Genomic DNA, 26,271 nt, shown 5'->3' with positions numbered 1-26,271 from the left:
TGCACTATTGTTTAATAACCAGGTTCATTTACACAATGATATCAACAACAGATATACAGCGAAGAGTCATGTTATACAGTACCTCCTAAACACACTGATACGACTACTTCTCATCCTTAAGCCCATGACCCACATCATTCCAACACACTTTGCTAGTTTGGGGAGGCAGACCAGAGGCAGCTCCACTGATCACGTCCAACCCAGATTTGGCTCTAACAAGGGTTTGAATTCGTTCTCCTGCTATGCCACCAAAATGTGGAATGCCCTACACAAAGTGGTGAAGGAGTGTAAAACCCTACTCTCCTTCAAAACTGCCCTAAAAGAGTACCTACAGGTGGCTGCAATTGTAAACTGGCCCCTGTAAAAGTCCAAACCTAAATATCACTGGGATTGGTATTTAAGACAGTCAAACTCAATACCCTCATACCTGTCTAACTACTTCTCCAAAGTGAGTGACACACCCACAGCCACAACACTAGAGGGAGCGACCATGATATGATCTGGTACCACACAAAGTTACAATGTGGAATGCCCTGACACCATCCAATAAAGGATGTGAAACACTGGTTTCTTTCAAAACTGGCCTGAGAATTCTTACATTTCTGACTAATAAAGTATTCAATTAATCAATCAATAATCATGTCCTGAACATAATCAACCCCTGCTCGTTGTTCTCCATAAAAATCATATTATTAAATTGATGGTCAGCCACATCTAAACATCTATTTTGATGGGCCGTGTCCATGGAGAGAAAAGGCTTTATCTCCCACGTGTACAAAAAGGCAGGAATTGTAAACTTACACTAACATTAAACCTTAATATTTTTGGAGGTTGAACAGTGACGAGACTTTTAGGTCCTGAACTGTAACACATGGTACAATATACATCCATGCATTAACACCATGCTGTTCCTTCTTCTGAGAACACCTGCTGGCTTACTCCTCCTCCAACTGCTCCTTCACCTGGCGTAGCTTGTCCACCAGCACTGTAGAATAGAGATAAATATCATTTATTTTGTGGGATGTTTACGACTGAAACCAAAAGGCATGAGTTGAAATGACCAAAGGGGTACAGCAACAGTGACCAATGAGGTTAGGGTTAGAGGAACACAAGAACGCTCGCCCCAAAACATGCTCGCCCCGGGTCAAATCCAGCGACCTTGGAACAGTCACCAACAGGTATTACTAAACGTAACCTCAGTAAAACTAATACAACATTGCAAGAACCGCTGGGGGCGATCGGTCCGTGGAAAAAATGGGGGCGAGTGTGTTTTGGGGCGAGTGTTCCGGTTACCAGTTAGAGAGATAAAACCGGTGTTATTGATGTGAAACAATAAAATAAACTGTAATTTAATGCATTTTGACACAGTTTGCATTTCCGGTCTGGAGTGAGTAGACAAACCAACCGGGATGAGACTCTTCACCCCATTGGAATAGTTTTCCCAGTCTACTCTAAATGGTAAATGCACTGAATTTATTGAGCGCTTTTCTCCAAAGCGCTTTACAATGTATTTCACATTCACCCATTCAAACATTGATAGCAGAGGAGAGCAGTTAGGGGTTCAATGTCTTGCTCAAGGACACTTCGACACGTAGACAGGAGGAGCCAAGACGCCCGCTCTACCTCCAGAGCCACTGCCACCCCACTACTCTACTCTGTCTTCCCTGGGATAACACTCAACCCGGGTCCAAAAGAAGCTAAACAGAATTACCTCCAGCTGTTGGCCTTAGGAGAGCGTCATACCCACGACAGGCATTGATCAGTTGTCCCAGCTTTTTAGGACAGTCCTCAGGAAGTGGTTCTAGCACTCGCTTCTCCTCACACACTCTCTTAAAGATGTGGAGATCTGTGGTACAATCTGTTATGAGAGACATGTGTTATAATACATACAAAGTGTAAAGTGTGCAAGAAAGGTGCAGTCTGCATTAACCACTGATTTCAGGACACACACCGTCAAGGGGTTTCTTGCGCGTTGCGATTTCCCACAGGACCATTCCGAGACTGGGAAAAGAAAAGAAAAATACAGTGTGGTTTGGTTCATTAATTCATTTCAGTTATTGGCTCTAGATCTAGGGAGTTCATTGGTTATCCTCTGAACTTTATTGTATTTATGCATTTTATTTGTTTGTATGTTTTATACTATGTTATTATTCTTATTACTGTAGAGGACTGACCTGTAAATCTCACATATCTTGCAGTATGGATGGTTGACACTCTCCAGCTGCTCGGGTGATCGGTAGCGCAGGGAGCTCTTCTTTGGGCCCTCAGGGCTCTTTCTCAAGGACGTCTCCGTTTGTGCCAGCTCCAAACCACCCAGCTAGTGACAAAACAGATAGCCAACCAATGAATGATAATACAATATAATAATTATATTATATTAAAGCACAACAGCAACCAAAGGGTGTGAAGAGACTTGATAAAGGGTCAATTAGTCAAAAGAATAATATCAAAATGAAAGATCAGATACATGCAGTGAACTGTGAACAAAATGAATCAAGGCAAAATTAATAATTTCATATCAACTTAATATGAAATATTTAACTCTGTCATACCTTAACTCTGTAGCCTTCAGCTACCATGAACTTGTCGCTGGTGATGCTCCCATGGACTTTGGATTTTTGTTCTGACTGATGTAATCTAAGAGGAAACAAAAGTTGTCAGTGTGTAACTTATCAGAATCAACTTGTAAGAGATTTTAAAGGTGTGGCTTAACCCTGCCTGGACACTAGGAATGGGGATTTATTTTTCTTCTTTTTTTTCTTTATCAATTTCAATCCCCTTATCGATCCAATTCCTTATCGATCCAATTCCTTATCGATCCCACTATTGATCCTTTACTAATAGTTGCTGGCTTGTACTGTACATCTGCTATTTTTGAAAAATCTTGAATAATTTAGATTTTTTTTTTAACACAAATCTTCTCTTCTGGGGGTCCCTGGCACAAACATTTTCAGATGGGGGTCCTTGACATGAAAAAGTTTGAGAACTACTGATGCATTTGTAGAATGGGCCTCAGGTCTAAATGGGTTAAATGAGAGACATGGCGTCACGAGGCACCACAACCTTTTGAATCAAAAGTTTGAATGTACCAGTGGTGTGTTCTTCCATGTTACGCTGTATACATAGTATGCTGTCCAAGAAAATGTGGGGGAAAATCACATACCCTCCAGTAACCATCGAGGAAGCGTATCTGATACGCAGGAGGAGGGGCTGGGGGCAGCAAGAATGTCAACTTTTTCATGTGATAACGTGGCGTCTGAGGTGAAGGCTTACGTGTGGCTATTGTCTTGACTATTATATGACTTCTGGCTATTGGAGTTTCAAAGTAATTCACACATTAACTTAACAATAGAGCGGTTATTTCATTCAGTGATCACGTGTGCGTGTATATACTCGCGCATGTGCGTGTGCCGTGCGCGTGGGAGGGAATAATTATCATATACCCTCCAAAAAAAACTTGAACACACCACTGGAATGTACCATGTCAAAACGTCAAGTCAGATTCTTACTTATTGAACTCATTCTGAATCTAATTGGTTTGTTTTTCTCTACCAAAGACTTTCCACTGAGAACTCACCTGTAGATGCCCTGTGCAGCATCCAGACACATGCGAGCCTTCCTGGCCCACTTAAGTTTGAGCTTGGAGTTGTCCAGAACCTCTCTCAGACTTCCCTTCTCACAGTACTCCATCACTATGAGTCCTGCTGGTAGGGAAAAGGATATATCATTTGTTATAGGACAGTGGTTCTAAACCTTTTTAGGCTGCGACCCCCAAAAATAGTCACATTTGAACTGGGGACCCCCCCCCCCCACCCTGATAAGCACTTGGAATTGTAGGAGTTGAGGCATTACATTTAGTTTGACTCGGTTCCCAGATAAATATTGTGAAAATATCAGATCTACAAGCTCACAATGCCTCGCAAAGTGAGGTATTGTGAGCTTGTAGATCGGCTATTTTCACAATATGTGCCACTTTCTTATATTATTTGACAATTTGGCCAATGTTTGACCAGTTTGTATAGTTTGCATTGAAGGATTATTTTTTTTATGTAGGTCATAAAAGTCCTTAAATTGACACTTTACTGTCATCTGGGGACCCCATCAAAATCATGACCCTGGGGGTCCCGACCCACAGGTTGAGAACCACTGATATAGGAGACAGGCACAAAGTAGAAATATAAAAGCAGATGACCTGGTTTCAATAATTCTTCTCAATAAGTAAAGCACAATTATAAAAATTACTCACCATCGGCACCCTGGAAACAGACACCAAACATCCGCAGTATGTGTGGTGATTCATAGCTGATCATGGTTGCGATCTCCTTCTCGAATATCTTCATCACCTCACTTTTAGGGAAATAATACAATACATAGATTAACACCCAGCCAGGCCTGCTCTCTCCCCACACTGTATAATAATACAATACATAGATTAACACCCAGCCAGGCCCACTCTCTCCACACACTGCACCTGATTGACAGTAATGTTAATCTATTTTGTTCAATTACAGCAGTGGTTCTCAAACTTTTTCATGCCAAGGACCCCCAAATTGATATGTATTTGGCCGTGGAACCCCCCCCCTCCCCCCCACCCAAGGACCCAAGGGGGTCTCGGACCCCACTTTAAGAACCAATGAGTTACAGAGTTAATCAAAATGATATTTTCCCATTGTATTTGTAAATAAATAAGGCCATGGTTATGTATATAACCCGGCATTCACCGTTGCGTTTGGCATCCGACGAATGCCCAAGAGGTCACAGCAGTGGCGGCCATTTAGTGGTTCCACTGATCCCATACATTTTTCCCATAGAGATTTCCAAAAATATTTATATCAATTATTTTAAGCCTAGAATCAAGCCATTCAGGCTCCTGGTGAATCATGCCCATAAAACATTTTATTGTGTGAAAAGAAATGGGTATTTAAATGAGTAATTAAATATTATTTTTTTCCTTCTTCACAGAATCATATATTGCATTATTATAGTATAAGAATGTTATCAATTAAAAACGTGTGTCACAAACCCTGGTATAGTGGTCTGTGGACAGAGGTATCTTTTGATGGCCACAGGATATTTCTTGTATTCTCCCTTGTGGACTTCAGAGATGTCAGTTTTCATGATGGGTGTTATGGGGAGATCAAAGGTCAGGTCCCCAGGGATGATCTTTCGGATGCCTTCAGGAATGATCTCAGGCTTCTTAACTGATGATGGCAAAACCATCAATGAGATTAAAGAAGAAAAAGAAAACATCAGACAGCTTGTCAGTGAAACTAAATCTCTTTCTGGAATAAAAACATTGATAGCACAGTCTAAAGTCACTGAGGGATATACTGTGAACATATGACACAAAACTGCATTCTATAGTTACCACAGTGACTGGGGATTAGTTTTTCCTTAATTGTTTTATTCAAATTGAAAAAGTCTATATACAAATCATAATGTGAAATCTGTCTAACAAATAAATAAGATGAAAAATCATCTTTACCTTTGTGGATGAAATACAAAGTGGAATAGTTCACAAACCATAATATGCACTATATTGAATGAGATGTGGCAACTGACCTTCAAGTTGTTTACTTACGCATTTCAATGATTTGTTTCATGTCTGCCTTAGCATCCTTAGCATCCAGTTTCATAGCATCCAGTTTCTCCGCAAGAGTATCCTGTTTCTCCACAATAGTATCCTGCTGGTCCATCATATGTTCTAGCACTGTGAAATACATACAGCCAATCACACAATCAAGATTAACTTCATAAAAGTGTAGCCATTAGACAAACAAAGTGCGATGATAGACTTCATGCATAAATGTCTTAAAGCTACAGGGTAAGCGATTTTCTTTGGTTAAAATAAGTGTTAAATAGTTCTATATTCTGATAGTACCGTACTCATTACTATAGAGTGTTTGTTCAGCGTACTATCAGAATATAGTGCTTTACCTTTTAACAAAAAAACTTATGTTTTAACCAAACAATATCACTTACCCTACCTTTAATACACAAAATAATTCTCACTTTTCTGGATCTCGGCACAATCCTCCTTCCTGTCTGCTTCATCCTGTTCCCGTTGAGAAGCAGCATCAAACAGCTTATGATCCATCTCCACCTGCAGATTCAAGGACAGCCTCTGGAACGCGTCGTTGAGACGCCCGTTCAGGCTCTCAAACTCGTCCCCGTGGTTGTAGGTGTTCTTGAGTCGCTTATAGAGAGATTTGTTATCAGCGTTGTATTTTTTGACAACCTGCATAGCAGACTCGAGCGTGAGCGTCAGCTCGTCGAGGGCCGTTTTCTCCTCGGAGTCGGGAGAGATCTGGGCCCCTTTTCGCTGGATGGCCCTCAGCACCTGCTCCAGCCCTCTCACGCGGTCTTCCAGACGCGTGCATCGTTTCTTGTTGGCCTTGGCCTCCTCGCAGAGAGCGTAGAGTGTAGTCGCTATGCCCAAGATGGGGTCTATGAAATCCATGACTGAAGGGAGAAAGGGGGACAGATAGGTTGAACTTCAATAGACTGAATGTGAATTTTGCATGCACAAACAACATTTCCACCATGTTTAAAAGGACTGACTAATAAGCCAAATATGCCTTACATGCATTATAATTGTCCTCCATAACTAAAATGTAAAATTAAAAACACCTTCAATATTTTATTTATTTTAGAAACAGTTAATCTTTCACTCAATAGGGGCAATGGTCACAAGTTGATGTCATTTGCCCATGTGTGGTCTAGCCCTATGGAATTTATGGAATGTATGTGAAAATAAAAACGTATTTAAAATATTGATTTGATGCTCATATTAACCTTGGGAAGAATTAAGTTGCATTTTTTTTTCACATACATTCCATAAATTCCATAAGCCTGGACCACACATGAGCAAATGACATCATCAATTTGCGACGGGCATTGTCCCATTGAGTGAATTTCTAAAATAAATAAAATATTTAAAGGGATAGTTCACCCCCAAAATGACTTTTTTTTCCTATCGATCAGTCACCCCATGGAGACTTGAATTCATGGATATCTTTTAGTTTTTGTCGCATTCCTAAGACAATAATTTGATGACCGGCAGTTCCGGTAGGAGACACAAAGAGTCTCCTGTGGTCATCACATTATTGTCTTAGGAATGTGACCAAAACAAAAAAATATCCATGAATCCAAGTCTCCATGGGGTGACTAATCAATAGAAAAAAAGTAATATTTTGGGTGAACTATCCCTTTAAGGTGTTTACATTTTTTAATTATAGTTATAGAGGACAATTATAATGTATGAAGGCATATTTGTCTTATTAGCCAGGGATCCTTTTAAACATGTTCTTCAGGTATGTATTATGATGTCATAGTTATACACTAATAAGGACACATGCTGTCTAACTCGTCTAACTCAGCTGTGACAAAGATTGCCACAGAATTAGAGTCACAGCAGAGCCTCAGGCCACAGCTATACTATGTTATCCTATTAACCCATTAAGACCTGCATGAGGCCCATTCTACAAATGCCTTCTAACCCAGTAGTGCTTTCAAGATGTTTCAATAAATGTTAAAAAATAGCAGATATACAAGCTCACAGCGCGGCACGAAGTGACGCGCTGTGAGCTTGTATATCTGCTATATCTGCTAAAATCTAAAATGACAGATTTCCTGGTTTTAATGGGTTAACCCTGTAAAGCATGCTTCAATTTAATGCATCAAATACAAAGACACCATTGTCACACATAACGTATCGCGCAGATTCCATTATGTGTTGTACTTACAAATATAAAGCATACATTACAACTATCTGCACTTCTCAATCTCAGCTAATACTGCGGTGAGGACAGTCAACAGAGGAAGAGGCGGTCAGTCACTGGAGGCCACAGGTATAACTACTTGTGTTTTCTCATGCAATGCATTGTATCCACTACACTGCCAGACTTTAATTTACTGCATGAATACAACAATCCCATTATCAAATACACGTTGTTGGATGTGTATGGAACTCATTCTAATAAACAACCTATTTACAATAACAACGACCTTCACTTCTCAGCTGAGCGCAGAGAGGACAATAGACAGAGGATGAGCCAGTCAGAAGTGAACCAATCATTGGAAACAGCCGAGGCCCAGGTCACAACTCTTTTTTCCCCCATAACCCTGTTATGCATTGTAGCCACTACACTTACATATTGTCATTCAACATGTATACACAACATCATAATTGTCACAAACATTGTCATTTACAGTATATGACGTGTTATATATACATACCATCAGTATTTTTTCTACATAGTTTACTACATGCAAAAAATAAATGATGATTTCTAATCTATAGTATGCACACATTTGGCAACTCCCATCATAACTGTATTGATAAGTCGTCCATGGTGTCCTATCCATCTTTGCAGAACCACTCTATGAGGTCCATCAATACACAACACATAGTAAAAGGACCACAACAAAGGACACACACTTCAGAAGAGCCTGGACACCTCCACTACAACTCACAGCAATGAGTTGATTTTCACACACTGAATATGGATAGCGTCTGCATTTCATGCAATGCTGTCATGTTCCGTTGGGAAACGTCAAAAGGTTCTGTTGGTATCAAGTGCTTCCGTGCCTGTTGCCATTATGGAAGGATCCAATTCCAGCCATTCATTGATTGAAATCTCTGTTTAACAGGAACTCTAACAAATCCAGCCAAGAATGTCACTGGTAGTGGAGTTCAAACAAGGACCAAAGATGAGTTTACAGATGTACCACATAACTCCCTCTGCAACATGACAACAAAGCGTCTACTCTAACACCAAATGTTACCTCGTGTCCATCGTCACCTACACTTCTGCATTTATACACAATTTGTCATTGCTACATGCACGCTCCTGAAGGGTGCTTTTTTCTAGTGTAAAGAACAATGAAATGGTGAAACTTGTGGTTTAGAACAGCAGCTCCTAATACGGGTCAGCTTTGAACGTGCTTTCAAAGGACTCTGTGCAGTACTTTAGACATTCACATTCAAGCACCGAAGGCTGGTTTGTACTTAGTGCTTGTTTACCAGTGACGACAAGCTCACAACAACACATCGCACGCTGCAACGTGTTGTGACTGTGAGCACGTTTTTTTTAAAGGGTTATAGGTTTCTTCAGGTCATAATACCACAACAAGTCTATGTTGTTTTTTCTCTTTTTCTCTTTCTTTTGTCTTTCTTCGGACTGCGCCCCGGGCTATAGTGTAATAACTGGCCCTACAAATACCCAACCTCTGAACCTTTGAAATCTAGACAAGACAAACTGGTCCTGTTGTCTCCCTGCTGTCAAACTATTTCAAAAATCACTTCTTAAAAAGGAACTGAAAGCTCATGGTGAAACAGTGCCATGTTGTTTCTGATGTATCACTATAGTAAGGGCCATTTAACACAATGTGGTAATCAACCTTTCAACCTTTCCAATGCAGCCTCAGTTTAAATCACCATGTCAAAGTGCTTCTCCAGTTAAAGCGAAAGTGAAAATAAACAAACATAAACTGGATCATGATTCTATGTCTCATTTGAAAAGACTTATACAGTACTACACATGCTACAGCAGTAATACCTCTGGGTATCTTGTATTGTTGAATGCCACAGATGGCCCTGACTGTTAATGTAACTCAGAGAGTGTAAAAGGGAACTGACATTTATACAAAGCAAAATCCTCTACACTCTCACTGTTAAATTAACAGTGAGAGTGAGGATTGATCTGAGTTCATTTATATTGATACAGACACGGTGCACATATCATACTTACTGCAGCCACACTCAGTTCTGTAGCAGGCCTACAGTCTGCTCTGTACTGTAGAGAGAACTGTGGACAGAATAAACAGGAAGTGGGAAAAGGAAATTACCATTACACGTAAACTTAGGAGCAACTTAGCAACAAACTGATTTCAATAAAACACATTAAAGAACTTAAGGAGCTCATTTACCTGTAGTGAGTGTCAATGCAGGACGCCTGTTCACACCGAGGACACTGAACTGAAACTAGATACTACAGCTTGTTTCTACAAGACTCTGCTCCTCCTATTTTCTCTACTTCCTCTCTGCCTGACAGTCTGACATGCCTTTGTTGTTGGAACTAAGATTGAGCCAATGGCTCCATGTCTGACACACCCAAGCACAGATTGCTGACTTACAACTGTATATGATTTTCTCAATTAAATAATGAATTAATAGAGAGGGACCAGTGTATGTGTTCTGAAATGTTCTTGAAAACACTTAAACCCTATATATATATATATATATATATATATATATATATATATACATACATATATATATATATATATATATATATATATATATATATTTCTGAAATATTCTTTCAAACACTTAAACCTAAGAGAGACACACACACACACACACACACACACACACACACACACACACACACACACACACACACACACACACACACACACACACACACACACACACACACACACACACAGGGTTCCCCAGGGCTCTGTACTTGGTCCGCTCCTTTTTACCCCTCCACATCAAATCTCTTCACCGTAATTAGCTGATGTACAATTGTAGAATTGTAGACACGTGGGTCCGACCGTTACGAGGTCGACGAATTTGACCCGGGGCGAGTGTGTTTTGCGGGTGTTCCTGTATTCGGTTAATGTATCAGAAGAGTTTGTTTAAATACGTTCATTTAATCAACTGGTATAATGCCCTAAAACATTCTGTATCATTTATTTAACCTTGCTTTTGATTCTTCCAGGCAATACTGACATTGCTACTGTACATTTTAGCATTGTACATGTATGTCAACTCATAAAACCTAGATTAATGACAGGTGCAGATCCATAAACAAACAATCACAAAAGGGAACATCCACAATGAAAAGAGAAGGTTAAATACTTCTCTCTGTAAGCGGTCTCTGTCCATTCCAATTTTCAAGGTATTCAACTGTTGCAATAACTGCTGTTTATCATGGGAAATATTGTTTGTGAGGATCCCCATTAGCTTTAGCCATGACAAAAGCGCATCTTCCATGGGGTCCGACAATTCACTTTGTCAAAAATAATCACATAAGCACTTTTATTCACATTCCATTGTTCTTCCCCCAAATCCTAGAGTCAGCTGGTGGTTGACACTGTGAAGTCTGCAGAAGGCATTCCTCCAGGGTCGTACATTCCTTTGGTCATCTTATCTCGTGTGTACAGGTTTGTCAGTGGGGGGGGGGGGGGGGGGGTGACCTTTCACCATTGATGGACTCGGGGCACTTAACTCCATGAAGTGTGTCCTTAAGGGTTCATTCAGTTATAAGAACAGAAGACATTGTAATGCATCTTTTTTGTGTGTTCATAATTGTCATATGGGACGATAAGGCTGCACAAAACCTAAATTCTCTGAAACTACAGCCTACAAACCTCATATCCTGAATAAAGATAGTTCTTTTTGTCTGTGAGTAGAGCTACAGTGAAGGGGGAGGACACAGAGGGGGCTGATGATGAGCCACAGAGGTTACGTGAACGCATGTTACAAAATGACAAACCACCAGTGGTGGAAGAAGTACTCACATTTTGTACTTAAGTAAAAGTACCAATACCACAAAGTAGAAATACGAAAGTCTAGTATTCAAAATGTACTTAAAGTACAAAAGTATTCGCATTAAAATATACGTAAGTACTGAAAGTAAAATGACTCATTATGCAGAATGTCCCATTTCACAAGTTTCCAAATGTATAAAAATGTTTTGAAAATTGCAGATCTACAAGCTCACGAGACGCGTTGTGAGCTTGTAGATTGACTTTTTAAAAAGAAGTATACATATAGATCTGAAGTGGTTTTGTAATAATCTAAATCTACATAGTAACAAGTAAGGGCGCGGCCCCACCACACTTTTATTTCACCTCTGGGGCGGAATCTGCTTTGTCAATGCAAATGTGTGGATTCATGGTCTTGCGCATTTTCCCCATGAATCCACGCATTTACATTGACAAAGCATTAGCAGATTCCACCCCAGAGGTAAAATAAAAGTGCGTGACGTGCCCTAACTAAAGTTTTCAAATAATTATAGTGGAATAAAAAGTACAATATTTGCCTGTGAGATGTAGTGGAGTAGAAGTAAATTATTTAAAATTGAAAAACAGTAAAGTAAAAAATCCTCAAAAGTACATTACTTGAGTAAATGTACTCAGTTACTTTACACCACTGCAGACCACAGGTTACTGTAGTAGTCTCTCGAGGGTCGACAGACATGCCTTGAGGGTGACTATTACTGTCTATATGTACTGTACTGTATGTGGGTGGGATGGATACACAGCTCTGACGTTTGACCTGACCAACATCCCAGACTCAAAACAATCAATCAGCAGACACATGAATAAATACAAATAAATCTGTCCAGAAGAAAACTTGACATGAAGAGACTACTGACATATTAGCCTATACATAAACACTCGTTAGTCGTTACAGATGACCAACCAGAGGTTAGCGTTACTGTCATCGTTTGTCACTATAATGTTGTAGTGACATTTAGACAGAAATGTGTACTCTGCCTATATCTAAATCTGCTACATGATTGTATGTCACAATGTTCTTTAAAGAGCACCAAGACCAACTCAGTGGAGTCTGTCTTCGTCCTTTAAGAACAGATTTATGCTGGTCAATTTATATCAAAATGATGTTGAATTAAGCTCATTTCTCACCATTCAAATTTTATTAGACAGATTAGAAAATGTGAAACAGTTTCTAAAGTCAACAACTTATGAATGTATACATTTGCCCTAGGAGTACTAAGTAAAGCCACCTGGAGAAAAGCAATCAAACCAGAAATCAAACTGTGGTATCATAATACACATTTATGGACTTATAGAGACAATTTGAATACACACACACAGAGAGACATGAGGCTAATACTGAGTGGTCTACAGTGCACATTCCAGAGTGGTTGCCATAACATCGAGCATCTGACATCACCTTAGCTGACCTCTAGGAGACACACACACCACCACACACACACACACACACACACACACACACACACACACACGTGTGTGGGGGTGTGTGTGACAGGCTCAGGTGACAAGGGCATTCACGAACAGTGATTTTTAGTATTCTAATTATTCGACCTATAAGTATTCGAATATTCGATTAATCGATTTGATTATATTTTTTCCAATGGCATTGATGACTCGACTCAAGGAATGCGAGTTGACGTCACACCAGAGCCCACAGCTGCATGTCTGCTGTAGAAAAGCCACTAAAAAATAAAAAATCTAAAAATAAAAAATAAAACTGTTTTTTTTTTTTTTCAAATAATCGAATAGTGGTTTGATATTCGAATAGTCGAATATTCGACTATTCGGTGAATGCCCTAACACACACACACACACACACACACACACACACACACACACACAAAGAGATTTAGCACACATACTTAGCTCCGTGCACATCCAACACACACGAAGCCAATGTATGCAAGTACATACACACACATGTGAAGTCTGCATATAAATACTGTGAGGACAAAGAAACCGTCCCTTGCCCTTCTTCTTCTTCTTCTTCTTGCTCTGTTCCGGCCACACCATGTAGCAGCAAGGCTGACTCCTGTGCTCTGTACTCTGTTTTTGTCCAATAAATCGAAAAAATACACAACAAAACCTCAGGCTATGCACTGTGACAATCCACCATAGAACCGAGTAGGACAGAAAACTATGTGCCGAGAGGCATGAGGGAGTGCACACTGCACAGTTAAAGCACTCAGAAAAAACGCATTGATTACTTTACGGTTACATTAGATTAAAAAACAATGAAATAGTACAGCCTACAAGGCTAGTTGTTGAACAGTGACAAGACTTTGGAATCCTGAACTATAATACATGGTACAATATACATCATTAACACCATGGTATTCCTTCTCATGAGAAGAGCTGTTGGCTTACTCCTTCTCCAACTGCTCCACCACCTTGTGTAGCTGGTCCACAAGCTCTGTGGAATAGGAAATAGCAACAATGACCATAGAGGCAAGTGGTGATTGTGATGTGATACAATGAAAGAAACCCTAATTTATAGCATTTTGCCACATACATTTCCAGCCTGTGGTGACTAGACAGTCGAGTCTCTAATTTGCCCCGGGGTAAGTTTGAATTTAAAGAGTTGAGTTTGGCCGAGCCCCTATTCCATCTCTATTGGTGTTTTCACATGTTTTCCCTCCGTCTTTTCACATTTGTCTAATCTGTCTTCCCTGGGATAACACTCAACCGAGTCCAAAACAAGCTATAAACACATTTACCTCCAGCTGTTGGCCTTTGGGAAGCGTCATACGCACGACAGGCATTGATCAGTCCTCCCAGCTGTTCAGGGCAGTCGTCAGGAAGTGGTTCTAACACTCGCTTGTCCTCACACACTCTCTTATAGATCTCCATATCGGTGGTACAATCTGTTATGAAATGGATGTGATAAATGAAGCAATTAGGTACAGGTAATTGTGTAATTATAAAATGTACAAGAAAAGTACAGTCTGAATTAACCACTGTTTTCAGTACACACCATCAAGGGGGTTCTTGCGGGTTGAGATTTCCCACATGACCATACCGAGACAAAAAAATAAAAAAACATTTAATTAACCCCAGCGTTCCTATTCCGGGGTGAACATTCTGCAAAAATAGCAGATATACAAGCTCAACGCATTACAATGTGACGCAGTGTGAGCTTGTAGAACGGCAACGGGGGACTAGGGTGAACAAAGAACCTTAGAAATACACATTAGTGATGGGACGATATGAAAATTACACCTCACGATTATTGTGGCAAAAATTATTGCGATTAAAATGCAACTTGTTAACCACTTGGACCCCCAGCATCGCTATTCTGGGGGTAACGTTGCCAGAAAATGGCCAATCTACAAGCTCACAACGTGTTCAACGCAATTAGCTTGTAGATCTGCTATTTTTGCCGAATCGATTTGTGTAGAGTGAAATAAGAGCACACCAAAGGCACCCTTTACAGGTCTGTTTTATCAAGTATAGAGGGTTTACAGGTCTGTTTTATCAAGTATAGAGGGTTTAAGTGGGACTGAATTTGCAGCTCAACAAAAGCCAATTCATCCTGGTGTATGACGGAGGAAAATTTCACCATAAATTTAAAATCTCTGCGCTTTTTTTTCTAGTCACGATAAATGATAACGATCATCGTCCCATCCCTAATAGCCTCTACACACTGTACGATATTTGACCCGATTTGGCTCTCGGGGATATTTTTTGGTGATCGCCGAGAAAACCACCGATCTCAGTCCAGATCGGGCGTTCCTCGGCGAGGTGTTGATCGCGCAGTGTGTAAGGTACTCCGAGAAGAAACACCCCGATAAATTGCGCTCGGCGAGCGGTTCCCGATAATTTTTACTTTTCTAGCATGTTGGATATTTGGGTTTGTCGGATCCGATGAGAGCCGTGCTACAGCCAATCAGAGTAATTGATAGAGTGAGTGAGCCTGCTCAACGATAGAGGAATAGGGGCTTGCAGACAGAGAGAGAGAGAGAGAGCTGTGTGTGTGTGTGTGTGTGTGTGTGTGTGTGTGTGTGTGTGTGTGTGTGTGTGTGTGTGTGTGTGTGTGTGTGTGTGTGTGTGTGTGTGTGTGTGTGTGTGTGTGTGTGTGTGTGTGTGTGTGTGTGTGTGTGTGTGTGTGTGTGTGTGTGTGTGTATATATATATATATATATATCTCTGAACAGTATTGCCAGGTTTTGCGCGAGAAGTAAGCAACCAGGTCTATGAAAACAAGCCAACAAAAGTGACTATAGGCTGCATGAGCACTTTAAACCTATATACAAATAAAATAGCCGATCTACAAGCTCACAACGCGTCGCAACTATTTTCAAAGAAAAAAAGCAACATTAAGAAATAAGGCCAAATAAGCAACTGCACTTTGGAAATAAGCTAAAAAGAAACGCAACCACCAATATTTTTTACAAGCAACTCGCTTATAATAAGCGGACACAGCAACACTGGTTGACTTTTGAAACGTTCGTTTCAGAGAGGGAGAGAGAGAGAGAGAGAGAAATACAGAGAAATTGAGAATGATTTAATGTCAATCATTATCGTCCTGTCTCGGTCTCGCGCATATATCACGGGAGCCTCTCACGTTTTCGTGAGACGTTTGGAATAAAAACAAATGTATGTATTGGGTCGGGATCACATCATGGCGAAATATCTTGGAATCAGTGAACCCCTGTCGCCGACCAATCAATCGTGCGAGAATCACAACGATATATTTAGCCCGATTTCAAGAGAGAAACTCGTGCAATGTGAAATGCTTAACGATCTGTTCACTCGCCGACCATTTCAAATGTCGGGCAGTGTGTAGAGGTCTTAACACACATCCAATCTGACCAGAGCCTGTCTATCAAAGAGCACCGCACCACTGACCTGTAAATCTCACATATCTTGCAGTATGGATGATTGACACTCTCAAGCTGCTCAGGTGATGGGTAGCTCAGGGAGTTCTTCTTTGGGTCTTGTTTAACATTCCTTCTCATGCACCTCTTTGTTTGGGCCAGATGCAAACCAGCCAGCTAGTCACAAAATATAATATATCCGTTATACTGTATATAATACACACTAACTGATGTAGACAAGTCATTATTATTAACCTTCCTCATACCTTGATATCTTGGTCTACCAGGAAGTTGTGGCTGTCGATACTCTGTTGACTAAAGTCTTCTTGATGTAAGCTAAGAGGAAACAATAGTTGTCGTTGTAGAACCCAGTTTAAGAGAGTTAAACATTGTGGCTTAAAGGAGTAGTTCACCCAAAAAATGACTTATTTTCTATCAATTGCACACCCCATGAAGCCTTGAATCCATAGATTTATTTTTGTTTTTGTGGCATTCCTAAGCCAATAATTTGATTCCCGTCTCCTACCGGCTAATGTATCCGGTAGGAGACACAAATTAGATTATTTGTGTCTCCTATCGGATACACACCCGGTCATCAAATTATTGGCTCAGGAATGTGACAAAAACAAAAATAAATCCATGAATTCAAGGCTTCATGGGGTGTGCAATTGATAGAAAATAAGTAATTTTTTGGGTGAACTCCTCCTTTAACCCTGCCTGGACACTTAAGAGGCCCTCAGAGATATTACTCATTAATCTTATCGTCTGTCGGGTGGAAACCTTGTTCAGGATTACAATTTTAAAAAATGGCAAAAGTAGCAGATCTGCTACTTTTGAGTGGCGTTGTAATATGATCAAGTAGGGCATTCATTTACAAAAAGTTAGAATATGGAGATAAGAGGTTTCTGCCCGACAACAACGTTATTCTGAATCCGATTAGTTTGTTTTTGTCACCAGTAGATGCCTTGTGCAGCATCCAGACACATGGAAGCCTTCCTGTCCCAAGGTAGTTCACGCTTGGAGTCCAACACTTCTCTAAGTCTTCCCTCCTTACAGAACTCCATAACTACAAGGAAGTTTGGGCTGGGTCCTACAGGCAGGGAGAAGAACACCTCATACTGTAGGACTTATAATGACCACCAAACCATAAGGGTTCACAACCCCCCCCCCCCCCAATATAATAATTTTAACTGGGCCCCCCCCACCCGACATGTTCTTGGAATTGTAGGCATTACATTTAGTAAGACTCGGTTCCACAGATAAATTGTTGTGAGCTTGTAGATCGGCTATTTTCACAATGCTTGCCTCTTTTGAAAATCCTTAAATGTAACTGTAGAAATGTGCAGATACCCTGTATACACTTCTACTGTATGTTGGTTTGTTTACTGTTGAGTGAGAAAACAATGTTGCACATTAAGCCAATCATCTGGGGACCCGCCCAAAATGATTTGGGGACCCCTGACCCCCAGTTTGGAAACCACTGATATATACATATACTGTATAGAAATATATAGATATGAAAGCAGTGATGCTGTGGTTTCAGTAGATAATAAACATGACTCACCATTCTCATCCTGGATACAGATACCAAACATTCTCAGTATGTTTAGGGATTCAAATTGATCCATGTTTTTAATTTCCTTTTCGAATATCATCCTCACCTCACTTAGGGAGATTATACATATAAAAGATGATACATAAAGATTAACACCCAGGGATTCACATACATTATAACCATTTTTATCAATTAGAACTTGTGTCACAAACCTTGGATAAATGTTCACTGTATTGGCGTATCTTTTGATGGCCACAGTCATGTCCTTGTATTGTCTCTTATGGACTTCTGAGATGAAGGGCTTTTTGGGAATGTCATAGACCAGCTCCTCCTGTTTGATTTCTCGGATGTCTTGAAGAGTTATCCTGGACTTTTGTACTATTGATGGTAAAAAAAATAAAAAAAAACGTCAATGGATTTGAAAAAGAAAATATCAGATAGGTCAGTGAAACTACAATCAATCACTGAATCACATTCAGCATTTTAGTTTTTAATTCAAAAAGCCTATTGTGGAAAAAAAAGACTACCTTTCCTTTATAGCCTCACATATTATATTTCTCATGATTACATATTTTCTGTTTACCATAATGCATTCTTATCATACTACTCATTTCATGCTGTAGCATATTCACCATTCCCATATGTTACCATTGTAATATATTCAGCATGACTTTTTATTACAGATCTCCATTACATTTTGTTACAGCCTCATGGTCAGCACCAAACACTTGTTTGCTACAACACTAGCTACATGGTAATCAGGGAGTTTGTATTTTAATCTTGACCCAGTTCAATACATCAATATTCATTTCATATTCATTTAATTTTACAAACACAGAATTGGTTGGCTGAAACATAACCCCATTCATTAATCTCAACAGTTTAAAGCTCATCATGATCATCATTACTAAATAAACACACATACCTGCCATATTCTCTTCCTGGTCTGAGGATCTGTAAGAGTCACACGTGACCACAGTGCTCCTTATATAGAGGGGTATGGTAATTGGGACATACCACTTGCCAGGGGGGGTGTGCATTTTTTCTGTGTAATATATGTTATGGATGAAAATAGTTGTGTTGCTAAAAACATGAGTAAAACTTACAGTACCTTGTGGATTATAATGATTTCTGTTAGGTTTGGGAAATGTTTTCTTGAGTTTCATTAGTGATGAAGGTGAATGTATTGAGGGAACCTGTCCTTAAAGGGATAGTTCACCCCAAAATGACTTTTTTTTCCTATCGATCACACACCCCATAGAGACTTGAATTCATGGAGACTTTTTTGTTTTTGTCTCATTCCTAGGCCAATAATTTGATGACCGGCGGCTGCTCCGGTAGGAGACTCAAAGTGTCAACTTTGAGTCTCCTACCGCAGACATTAGCATCTTTCCGCCGTTCATCAAATTATTGGCTTAGGAATGAGACAAAAAACAAAAAAATCTATCCCTTTAAGACAGATAGTTGGTGCCACTAAGCAGAGGCCCAGGTTTGATTATTTGAGTCAGTCTGGTTTCAGGGATGAGTGAGTGAACATGGGCACAATGCTGCTGGAGGAGCTCTGCCCTAAACCCAGTATGCTAGTCTGTTTACATGCTTTCTAGAAAGCAAACAGTGTAGTCTAAACTTTAGACTAGACTGTTTGGTTGCTAGAAAGCATGTAAGTTTATTGTTTTGTATTTTTTTTAATTAAAACTTTTTTTTAAACTGTTTTTTGAACATTATTTTTGGAAACTTATTCTGGATTTGGATTTGGTTTTGTCTATTCTGTCCACCTCAGCCTCATCAGAACGAACTCTCTTACACTTATATAAATTGAATCAATGACCAAATGTCTAACAAACAAATAGCCTAACTGCAGTAGAAACTGCATCGACTAATTTCTTCTTTACAAAACACAACATGATATAATAACAGGCTACAAGAACACATCAATATTCCTTCATTATTAACCTCCTGGGGGTGCGGCATCTGGGGTCGGGTTTTTGTTGCTAATCAACAACAATAAAGAATAGTTTGGAACAATTTGTATGTTCATTTAAATCAGTCCTGACAATTGTGCTACTGTATATCATTTTTTTCTTTCTTCTATTTTTGCAGGTTGGTTCAAGTTCCTCTCTGATTAACATATATGTTTTCATTTGCTGTATCACTAGTGGCAAATGATGTTCAAGTTGGGCACACAGGGTTAATAACAGCCTGAGGTTGGTACTTGAATGCATGTTCCAGATGACAAAACAGAGGTTACTGTCATAATAGTCTCTCGAGACCGACTGTAGGTTCACACAATCTTCTAATGTTTCCACCTACTGCTTAATTTATGCTCCATCATGCGATGGTGCCGTGTGCCCAAAATAGCTGATCTACAAGCTCACAATAGGTTGCATCCGCTGTTTCAGTATATGTCGCCTTACCTTTCAAGTACATTTTCGAGAGCCATGGCATTTTGTTTGTAGGTGTAATGGTTTTCTGCTGGTGTCACTCCAAATAGAGCCACAAGGGGGCATAATTGTAAATTAGTTTCAAATATTTCAGACATGATTTCAAAACTATTTGTCCAATACAGCTTAATGTTATATTATATTTATTTTACATTTTTAATTAAGGTTATTTCTCACCATCCAGCTTGATCATTAGACAGACAGACTTTTTCATCCCCCAACATAAATGACTGATTTGAAAATGTTTAACACAACAGTTGTTAAAGCCAACATGGACCTATGACGGTATGTGTTTGCCCAAGGAGTCCTAAATAAAGTCATCTGGAGAACGTTGCTCAAGGATCAGCGTTATGCACTGTATCAATCCACCATAGAACCGAGTAGGACAGAACACTGTATCAATCCACCATAGAACCGAGTAGGACAGAACACTGTATCAATCCACCATAGAACCGAGTAGGACAGAACACTGTATCAATCCACCATAGAACCGAGTTGTTGTGTGGAAATAAGAACCCCTCCCGAGGGGGGGGGGACCCAGAGGTAATTCTAGTATAGTAGAAAAGGTAACGCACACCACCGTGTAACAGACACTGGTCTCTTAGGCCACACCCACAAAGGGACCAGACAATCATAACTGAGTGTAGCCTCGTTCCTTGCCTTACTCATCTGCCAAGAGAAAAGCCTGGTCACGCCCTATATCAGGGGTCTTCAACGTTTTCAGCCCAAGGACCCCCTAGCTGAGAGAGAGATGAAGCAGGGACCCCCTCTATATTGTATAAAATTGTGTTTCAGATGTTTTCCCCATCTTTTTTCCCTCTACACCTCTATACCTCTTTGCCAAAAATAGCCGATCTACAAGCTCACAACGCCTCGTGGCTTGTAGATCGGCAATTTTTGGCTAATGTTCCCCTCAGAATAGGGATGCTAGGCTAGGGTTCAAGTGGTTAATGTAAAAAAAAAAAATCCTCTCATACAAAGATTTGGCGGACCCCCTATAGTAGCTCTGAGGACCCCCTACGGGTCCCGGACCCCCTGTTGAAGACCCCTGACCTAAATAATGCAGAGAGGTTCTATAGGGGCGGGACTTCCGTTCCACTTTACGTATTTCCCCCAGAAACGATGTCTTTTGACCAATCAAAACGCTTGTTTAATTCACAGCGACTGTAAACAGATTTGTAAAGCGTTAATGTCATTTCCTTGGGCGGTACGTCCGCCACATTCCGGTACTTCGGTTTAAACTTTAGACACTCAACCGGCTAGAACTTGCCCAGCGTGAACTGAGTGGGAAGAGCAACCAAGGGGCCTTTTCAATCCCCCAAATCAGTGTCGGTTGACTACAGCAAGATAATCAATCAAATGACAACAAATAACATATACATATAATAACATACATTTCATTGTTGTCGGGCAGAAAACTCTTATCTCCATATTTTAACTTTTTGTGTTTGTTTCGTAAATTAACGCCCTACTTGGTCATACTACAGCGTCACACAAAAAAATCAAAAATATCAGATCTGCAAGCTCGAAATGCAGCGTGAAGCGAAACGTTTTGAGCTTGTAGATCTGCTATTTTTTGTAACAGTTGAGGACATAGGAGGTTTCCACCCGAGAGAGACGATAGAAAATAATGCAATACAGTTGAAGAATAATACAAGATTTCTAATGGACATAATAGAGAATTACACATCAGTTCTGAATGAACATCATAAATAATAATCCATTTATCAAAAACATTTTCTTCTTTTCTTCTTACTCCTCCTCCAGATCCTTCACCACCTGCTCCACCACCTTGCGTAGCTGGTCCACCAGCACTGTAGAACACATATAAATATCATTTTGGGGATATTTTGCATCAATAGGCATAAGTTGAAATGAGGTAACATAAAACTATTGATGTGAAACAATAACAGAAACAGTAATGAGGGGTGAGTAGACAAGCATGTGACAAGTGTCTGTCTCTACAGACTTGAGTTCTACCAGCACTGAAATACATTGCCCATGGGGGTGAGTTGAGTTTGGCCAAAGGCCCTATTCTATATCTATTGTTTTCACACGATCAGAATTAGAATCAGTATCAGCTTTATCTGTCACATAACAGGTTTACAGGTGTAAAGAACAATGGGATGAAAAAAAAATGTGTGAACGCTCCTTCATTTTGTAGTGGGCAGTGAGAAGAGAGAGGTACAGCGAGAGCAAAGGGGAAGAGATCAGCTTACATAAAACAAATAAAGATATGTACCTATACAGATAGCAGGCCAGGCATACAGCATACATGATGTTTAGAACATTAGCATCTAATATGAGGTATGATCTAGTCATTGATTAGAGATCATACCTGGGGTTAGTCACATGTAGGTTTTACCCTCCTTTTAAAAAAAACAAGCAAAACACAATTACCTCCAGCTGTTGGCCTTTGAGAAGCGTCATATGCACGACAGGCATTGATCAGTTCTCCCAGCAGTTCAGGGCAGTCTTCAGGAAGTGGTTCTAACACTCGCTTGTCCTCACACACTCTCTTATGGATCTCCATATGGGTGGTACAATCTGTTATGAGAGAAATGGTTATGATACATTAAGCAATCAGGTACAGGTAATTGTGTAATTGTAAAGTGTGCAAGAAAGGTACTGCATTAACCGCTGTTTTCACTTTTCAGGACACACACCATCAAGGGGTTTCTTACGGGTTGCGATTTCCCACAGGACCATTCCTAGACTGGAAAAAACAAACAACAAACAAACAAAACACAGTGTGGGTTGGTTCATTCAGTTACGTTATTGGCTATAGGTCCACTTATAGTTAATGGATTATCCCATGCAGCATTGTATTGTTTTGTGACTTATTATATTCTTTTGTACATTTGTTTTCAAATGTTATTCTTCTTTTCTTATTGTTTAGAGGACTGACCTATAAATCTCACATATCTTGCAGTATGGATGGTTGACACTCTCCAGCTGTTCAGGTGATCGGTAGCGCAGGGAGCTCTTCTTTGGGTTTCTATTCCTTCTCAAGGACGTCTCTGTTTGTACCAGCTCCAAACCACCCAGCTAGTCACAAAACAGACAACCAATGAGGGGGAATCATTACTAAATATGATATAATATCTACCATATAGAAAATATACCGATGTACTAAAGTGATGACTTATCTCTGTCTAGAAAACAAAACTCACAAAGGAATATTATACATAACATTGTGACTTTTAAAAGATTATATGCATTTCAAAAGTATTGAGCCAGGAACAAAAGAAAAGAAGTATGCAAGAACATATGATGAATCCCTTCATATCACAAATATGAAATGCAATTTGTTTTTAACTCCCTCATACCTTAACTCTGAAATCTTCATCGACCAGGAACTTGTTGCTGTTGAGACTTCCATGGACATAAGTCTTAGTAGATTTGACTTGTTCTTCTTGATGTAATCTAAGATGAAAAAATAGTTATCAGTGTAATTCATCAGAACCAAATTGTAACAGAAAAAGTAAAAGTCATGCCTCATGGACAAGGCCCTCATACAGTATCACTGTCATCAAATACTTTATTTTCTTTATTTCTTTATTTACTTTATTTTTATTTGGATAAATGTGTACCCTTTTGCCGTCAATTAATGCTCCATATCCATATGAGTAAAATTGCCAGACTAATTTGTTTATTTTTGGAACACAGTTGGAACACTTATAGGTCATAGCAGTAGCGGCCATTTTCTGGTTCCACTCAGAAAAAGACAATGCATTTTTCCCATAAGCTGAATTCCAATCCCCCAAACTCGGTCACTCGCTCACTCTCCTCGTGTCCTCCACTCGCGCCTAAGCCCCACCCCTGGAGAGGATTAAATGCGAGGACGGAGTGGTCGACCCATTGCAGTATGGATGGTTGACACTCTCCAGCTGCTCTGCGGAGTGCCCCTTTATTACTATCTTGGCTGTGTTTTATCTGAGCACAAAATACAGCCTACCACGTCAACCCTTACTCCTTCTTACTTATTAATCTAATTGATTTCTCTACCACTGAGAACTCACCTGTAGATGCCTAGTGCAGCATCCAAACACATTCGAGCTTTCCTGTCCCACGGTAGTTTGCGCTTCGAGTCCAACACTTTTCTAAGACTTCCCCTCTCACAGTACTCCGTAATTATGAGGTAGTTCGGACTGGGTCCTACCGGCAGGGAGAAGGACACCTCATGTGAACCACCAATTTTTTTTTGTTCCAGTGCAAAATAGAACACAAAATGATAAAGTTCACTCACCATTCTCATTCTGGACACAGATGCCAAACATTCGCAGTATGTTTGGTGACTCAAAGTGCCTCATGGTTCGGATCTCCCTGTTGAATATCCTCCTCACCTCGCTTTCAGGGAGACAATTAAAGACAATTAAGACAATCGAAATGAACTCTTGGGCCCATGTGATAATTTATCATATCACTTAGCAGGGGTCTTCAATGTTTTTCAGGTCAAGGACCCCTTAGACCCCTTATAACCATTTTATCAATTAAAATATATATGCCACAAACCTTGGACTAGTGGATGCTGGATAGTGTTTGATGGCCACTGTAAATTTCTGGTATTCTCCTTTGTAGAGTTCTGACATGTCAGTTTTCATGACAGGCTCTTTGGAAATAAAGATCAGCTCCTCAGGTTTAATCTCTCGGATGTCTTTAATCTCTCGGCTGTCTTTAGCAGTGATACTCAAGTTGTATACTGTTGATGATGGATAAACCATGAATGGGATAGAAAAATAAATCATCAGACAGCTGTCAGTGAAACATGATCCATTATTCGAAACTGGCCCCTGTAAAAGTCCAAACCTAGACCCCCCCCCCCCCCCCCCCCCAACCTGACATGGAAATTCAAATCCTTGCTAATAATGTATGGACTCCAGACTCATATTCTAACGGAATTGAAACTCTCAAAAGATCAGAAAATTCCTTGACTCAGAAGAAATATTGAATGGTAATAGAATGATTTATTTACTGTGTAACATTCACACAACAAACACATACATCATACACCAGCAAAGCACACAGATAGACTGACTTGCTCTTCCCTGACTGTCAGCTCATAATTGGCTAAAGGAAAAACAATCAAACATTTGATCTCTTCTACTGAGCTTGTTAGCGCTAACTTCTCTCCCATGCACTCTACTCCCTATACTGTAGCAGATGTGACATGCGACCATAACTCCTTGCATTCCGGCCTTATAGCATTTTAGGCCCTCTGTTCACAGCTCTCAAGTTTTAGCAAAACAGACTGATCCATGCCAAGCAATATAATTTAGCTTCATCAAACCCCAGCATCCATATTCTGGGGGGAACATTAGCCGTTCTTCAAGCTCACAACGTGCTGCAACGCGTTGTGAGCTTGTGGATTGGCTATTTTTGGCGAGGACATTTGGTGTAGGCTACACAGAAAAAAGCGGCCCAAGTACTAATGAGACGTTATTGTTGTTTACTTACGCATGTTACCAATTATTTTCAGCATTTCATGGGATTCATCCTGTTTCTCCAACATAGCATCGTGTTTCTCCAACGCAGCATCCTGTTTCTCTGACATAGCATCCTGCTTCTCCAACATAGCATCCTGTTGGTCCATCATATGTTGTAGCACTGTGAAACACATTCTGATATTAAAGCCAATCACACAATCACGGCTACGTTCATAAGACGAACCTGATCCATGTGCTCTTTCATGCAAGTGAAAGAGTGCATCGCTGCTACAGCAATACATAAATTTTCATCAAAAAATGCTGTATTTCGGGCATGGAGTTTGACATGGTGCACCCTCCCATACAGAGTGAAAAAGTAAGACCTACATTGGGCTCAAGGTACAATGACAGATGTCATAACCCAGTCAATCCGGGAAAGCATCTGTGTCATTTTAGATTTGAGCTTAAAGTACAAAAAGTAAAAGTACTAAAATATTG

General features: G+C 40.0%; 1 protein-coding gene across 1 annotated transcript; it reads right to left on the bottom strand.

Annotated features, from left to right (window-relative positions):
* On the bottom strand, positions 1-25,948 carry LOC308092381 (uncharacterized protein). Its single transcript, XM_080438242.1, has 25 exons — positions 25,805-25,948; positions 24,863-25,049; positions 24,597-24,697; positions 24,370-24,505; positions 23,677-23,773; positions 23,256-23,395; positions 23,014-23,063; positions 22,748-22,894; positions 22,104-22,161; positions 18,832-18,860; positions 18,136-18,284; positions 17,916-17,925; positions 17,306-17,441; positions 16,618-16,687; positions 7,376-7,379; positions 6,013-6,462; positions 5,582-5,710; positions 5,024-5,201; positions 4,247-4,347; positions 3,578-3,704; positions 2,553-2,637; positions 2,175-2,317; positions 1,952-2,001; positions 1,712-1,858; positions 1-985 (listed from the first exon to the last, which is right to left on the bottom strand). The coding sequence occupies exons 1-25, from the start codon at positions 25,941-25,943 to the stop codon at positions 936-938; spliced, it is 2,913 nt and encodes a 970-aa protein (XP_080294368.1). The 5' UTR covers positions 25,944-25,948; the 3' UTR covers positions 1-935.
* Positions 25,949-26,271: the final 323 nt, after the last annotated feature.

Source organism: Gymnoscopelus braueri (genome assembly GCF_963280865.1).
Source record: "Gymnoscopelus braueri genome assembly, chromosome: 9".
In the NCBI taxonomy this organism is placed as follows: domain Eukaryota; kingdom Metazoa; phylum Chordata; class Actinopteri; order Myctophiformes; family Myctophidae; genus Gymnoscopelus; species Gymnoscopelus braueri.
The sequence above is the reverse complement of the archived record's forward strand: the minus strand, read 5'-3'. Positions and strand labels throughout refer to the sequence as shown.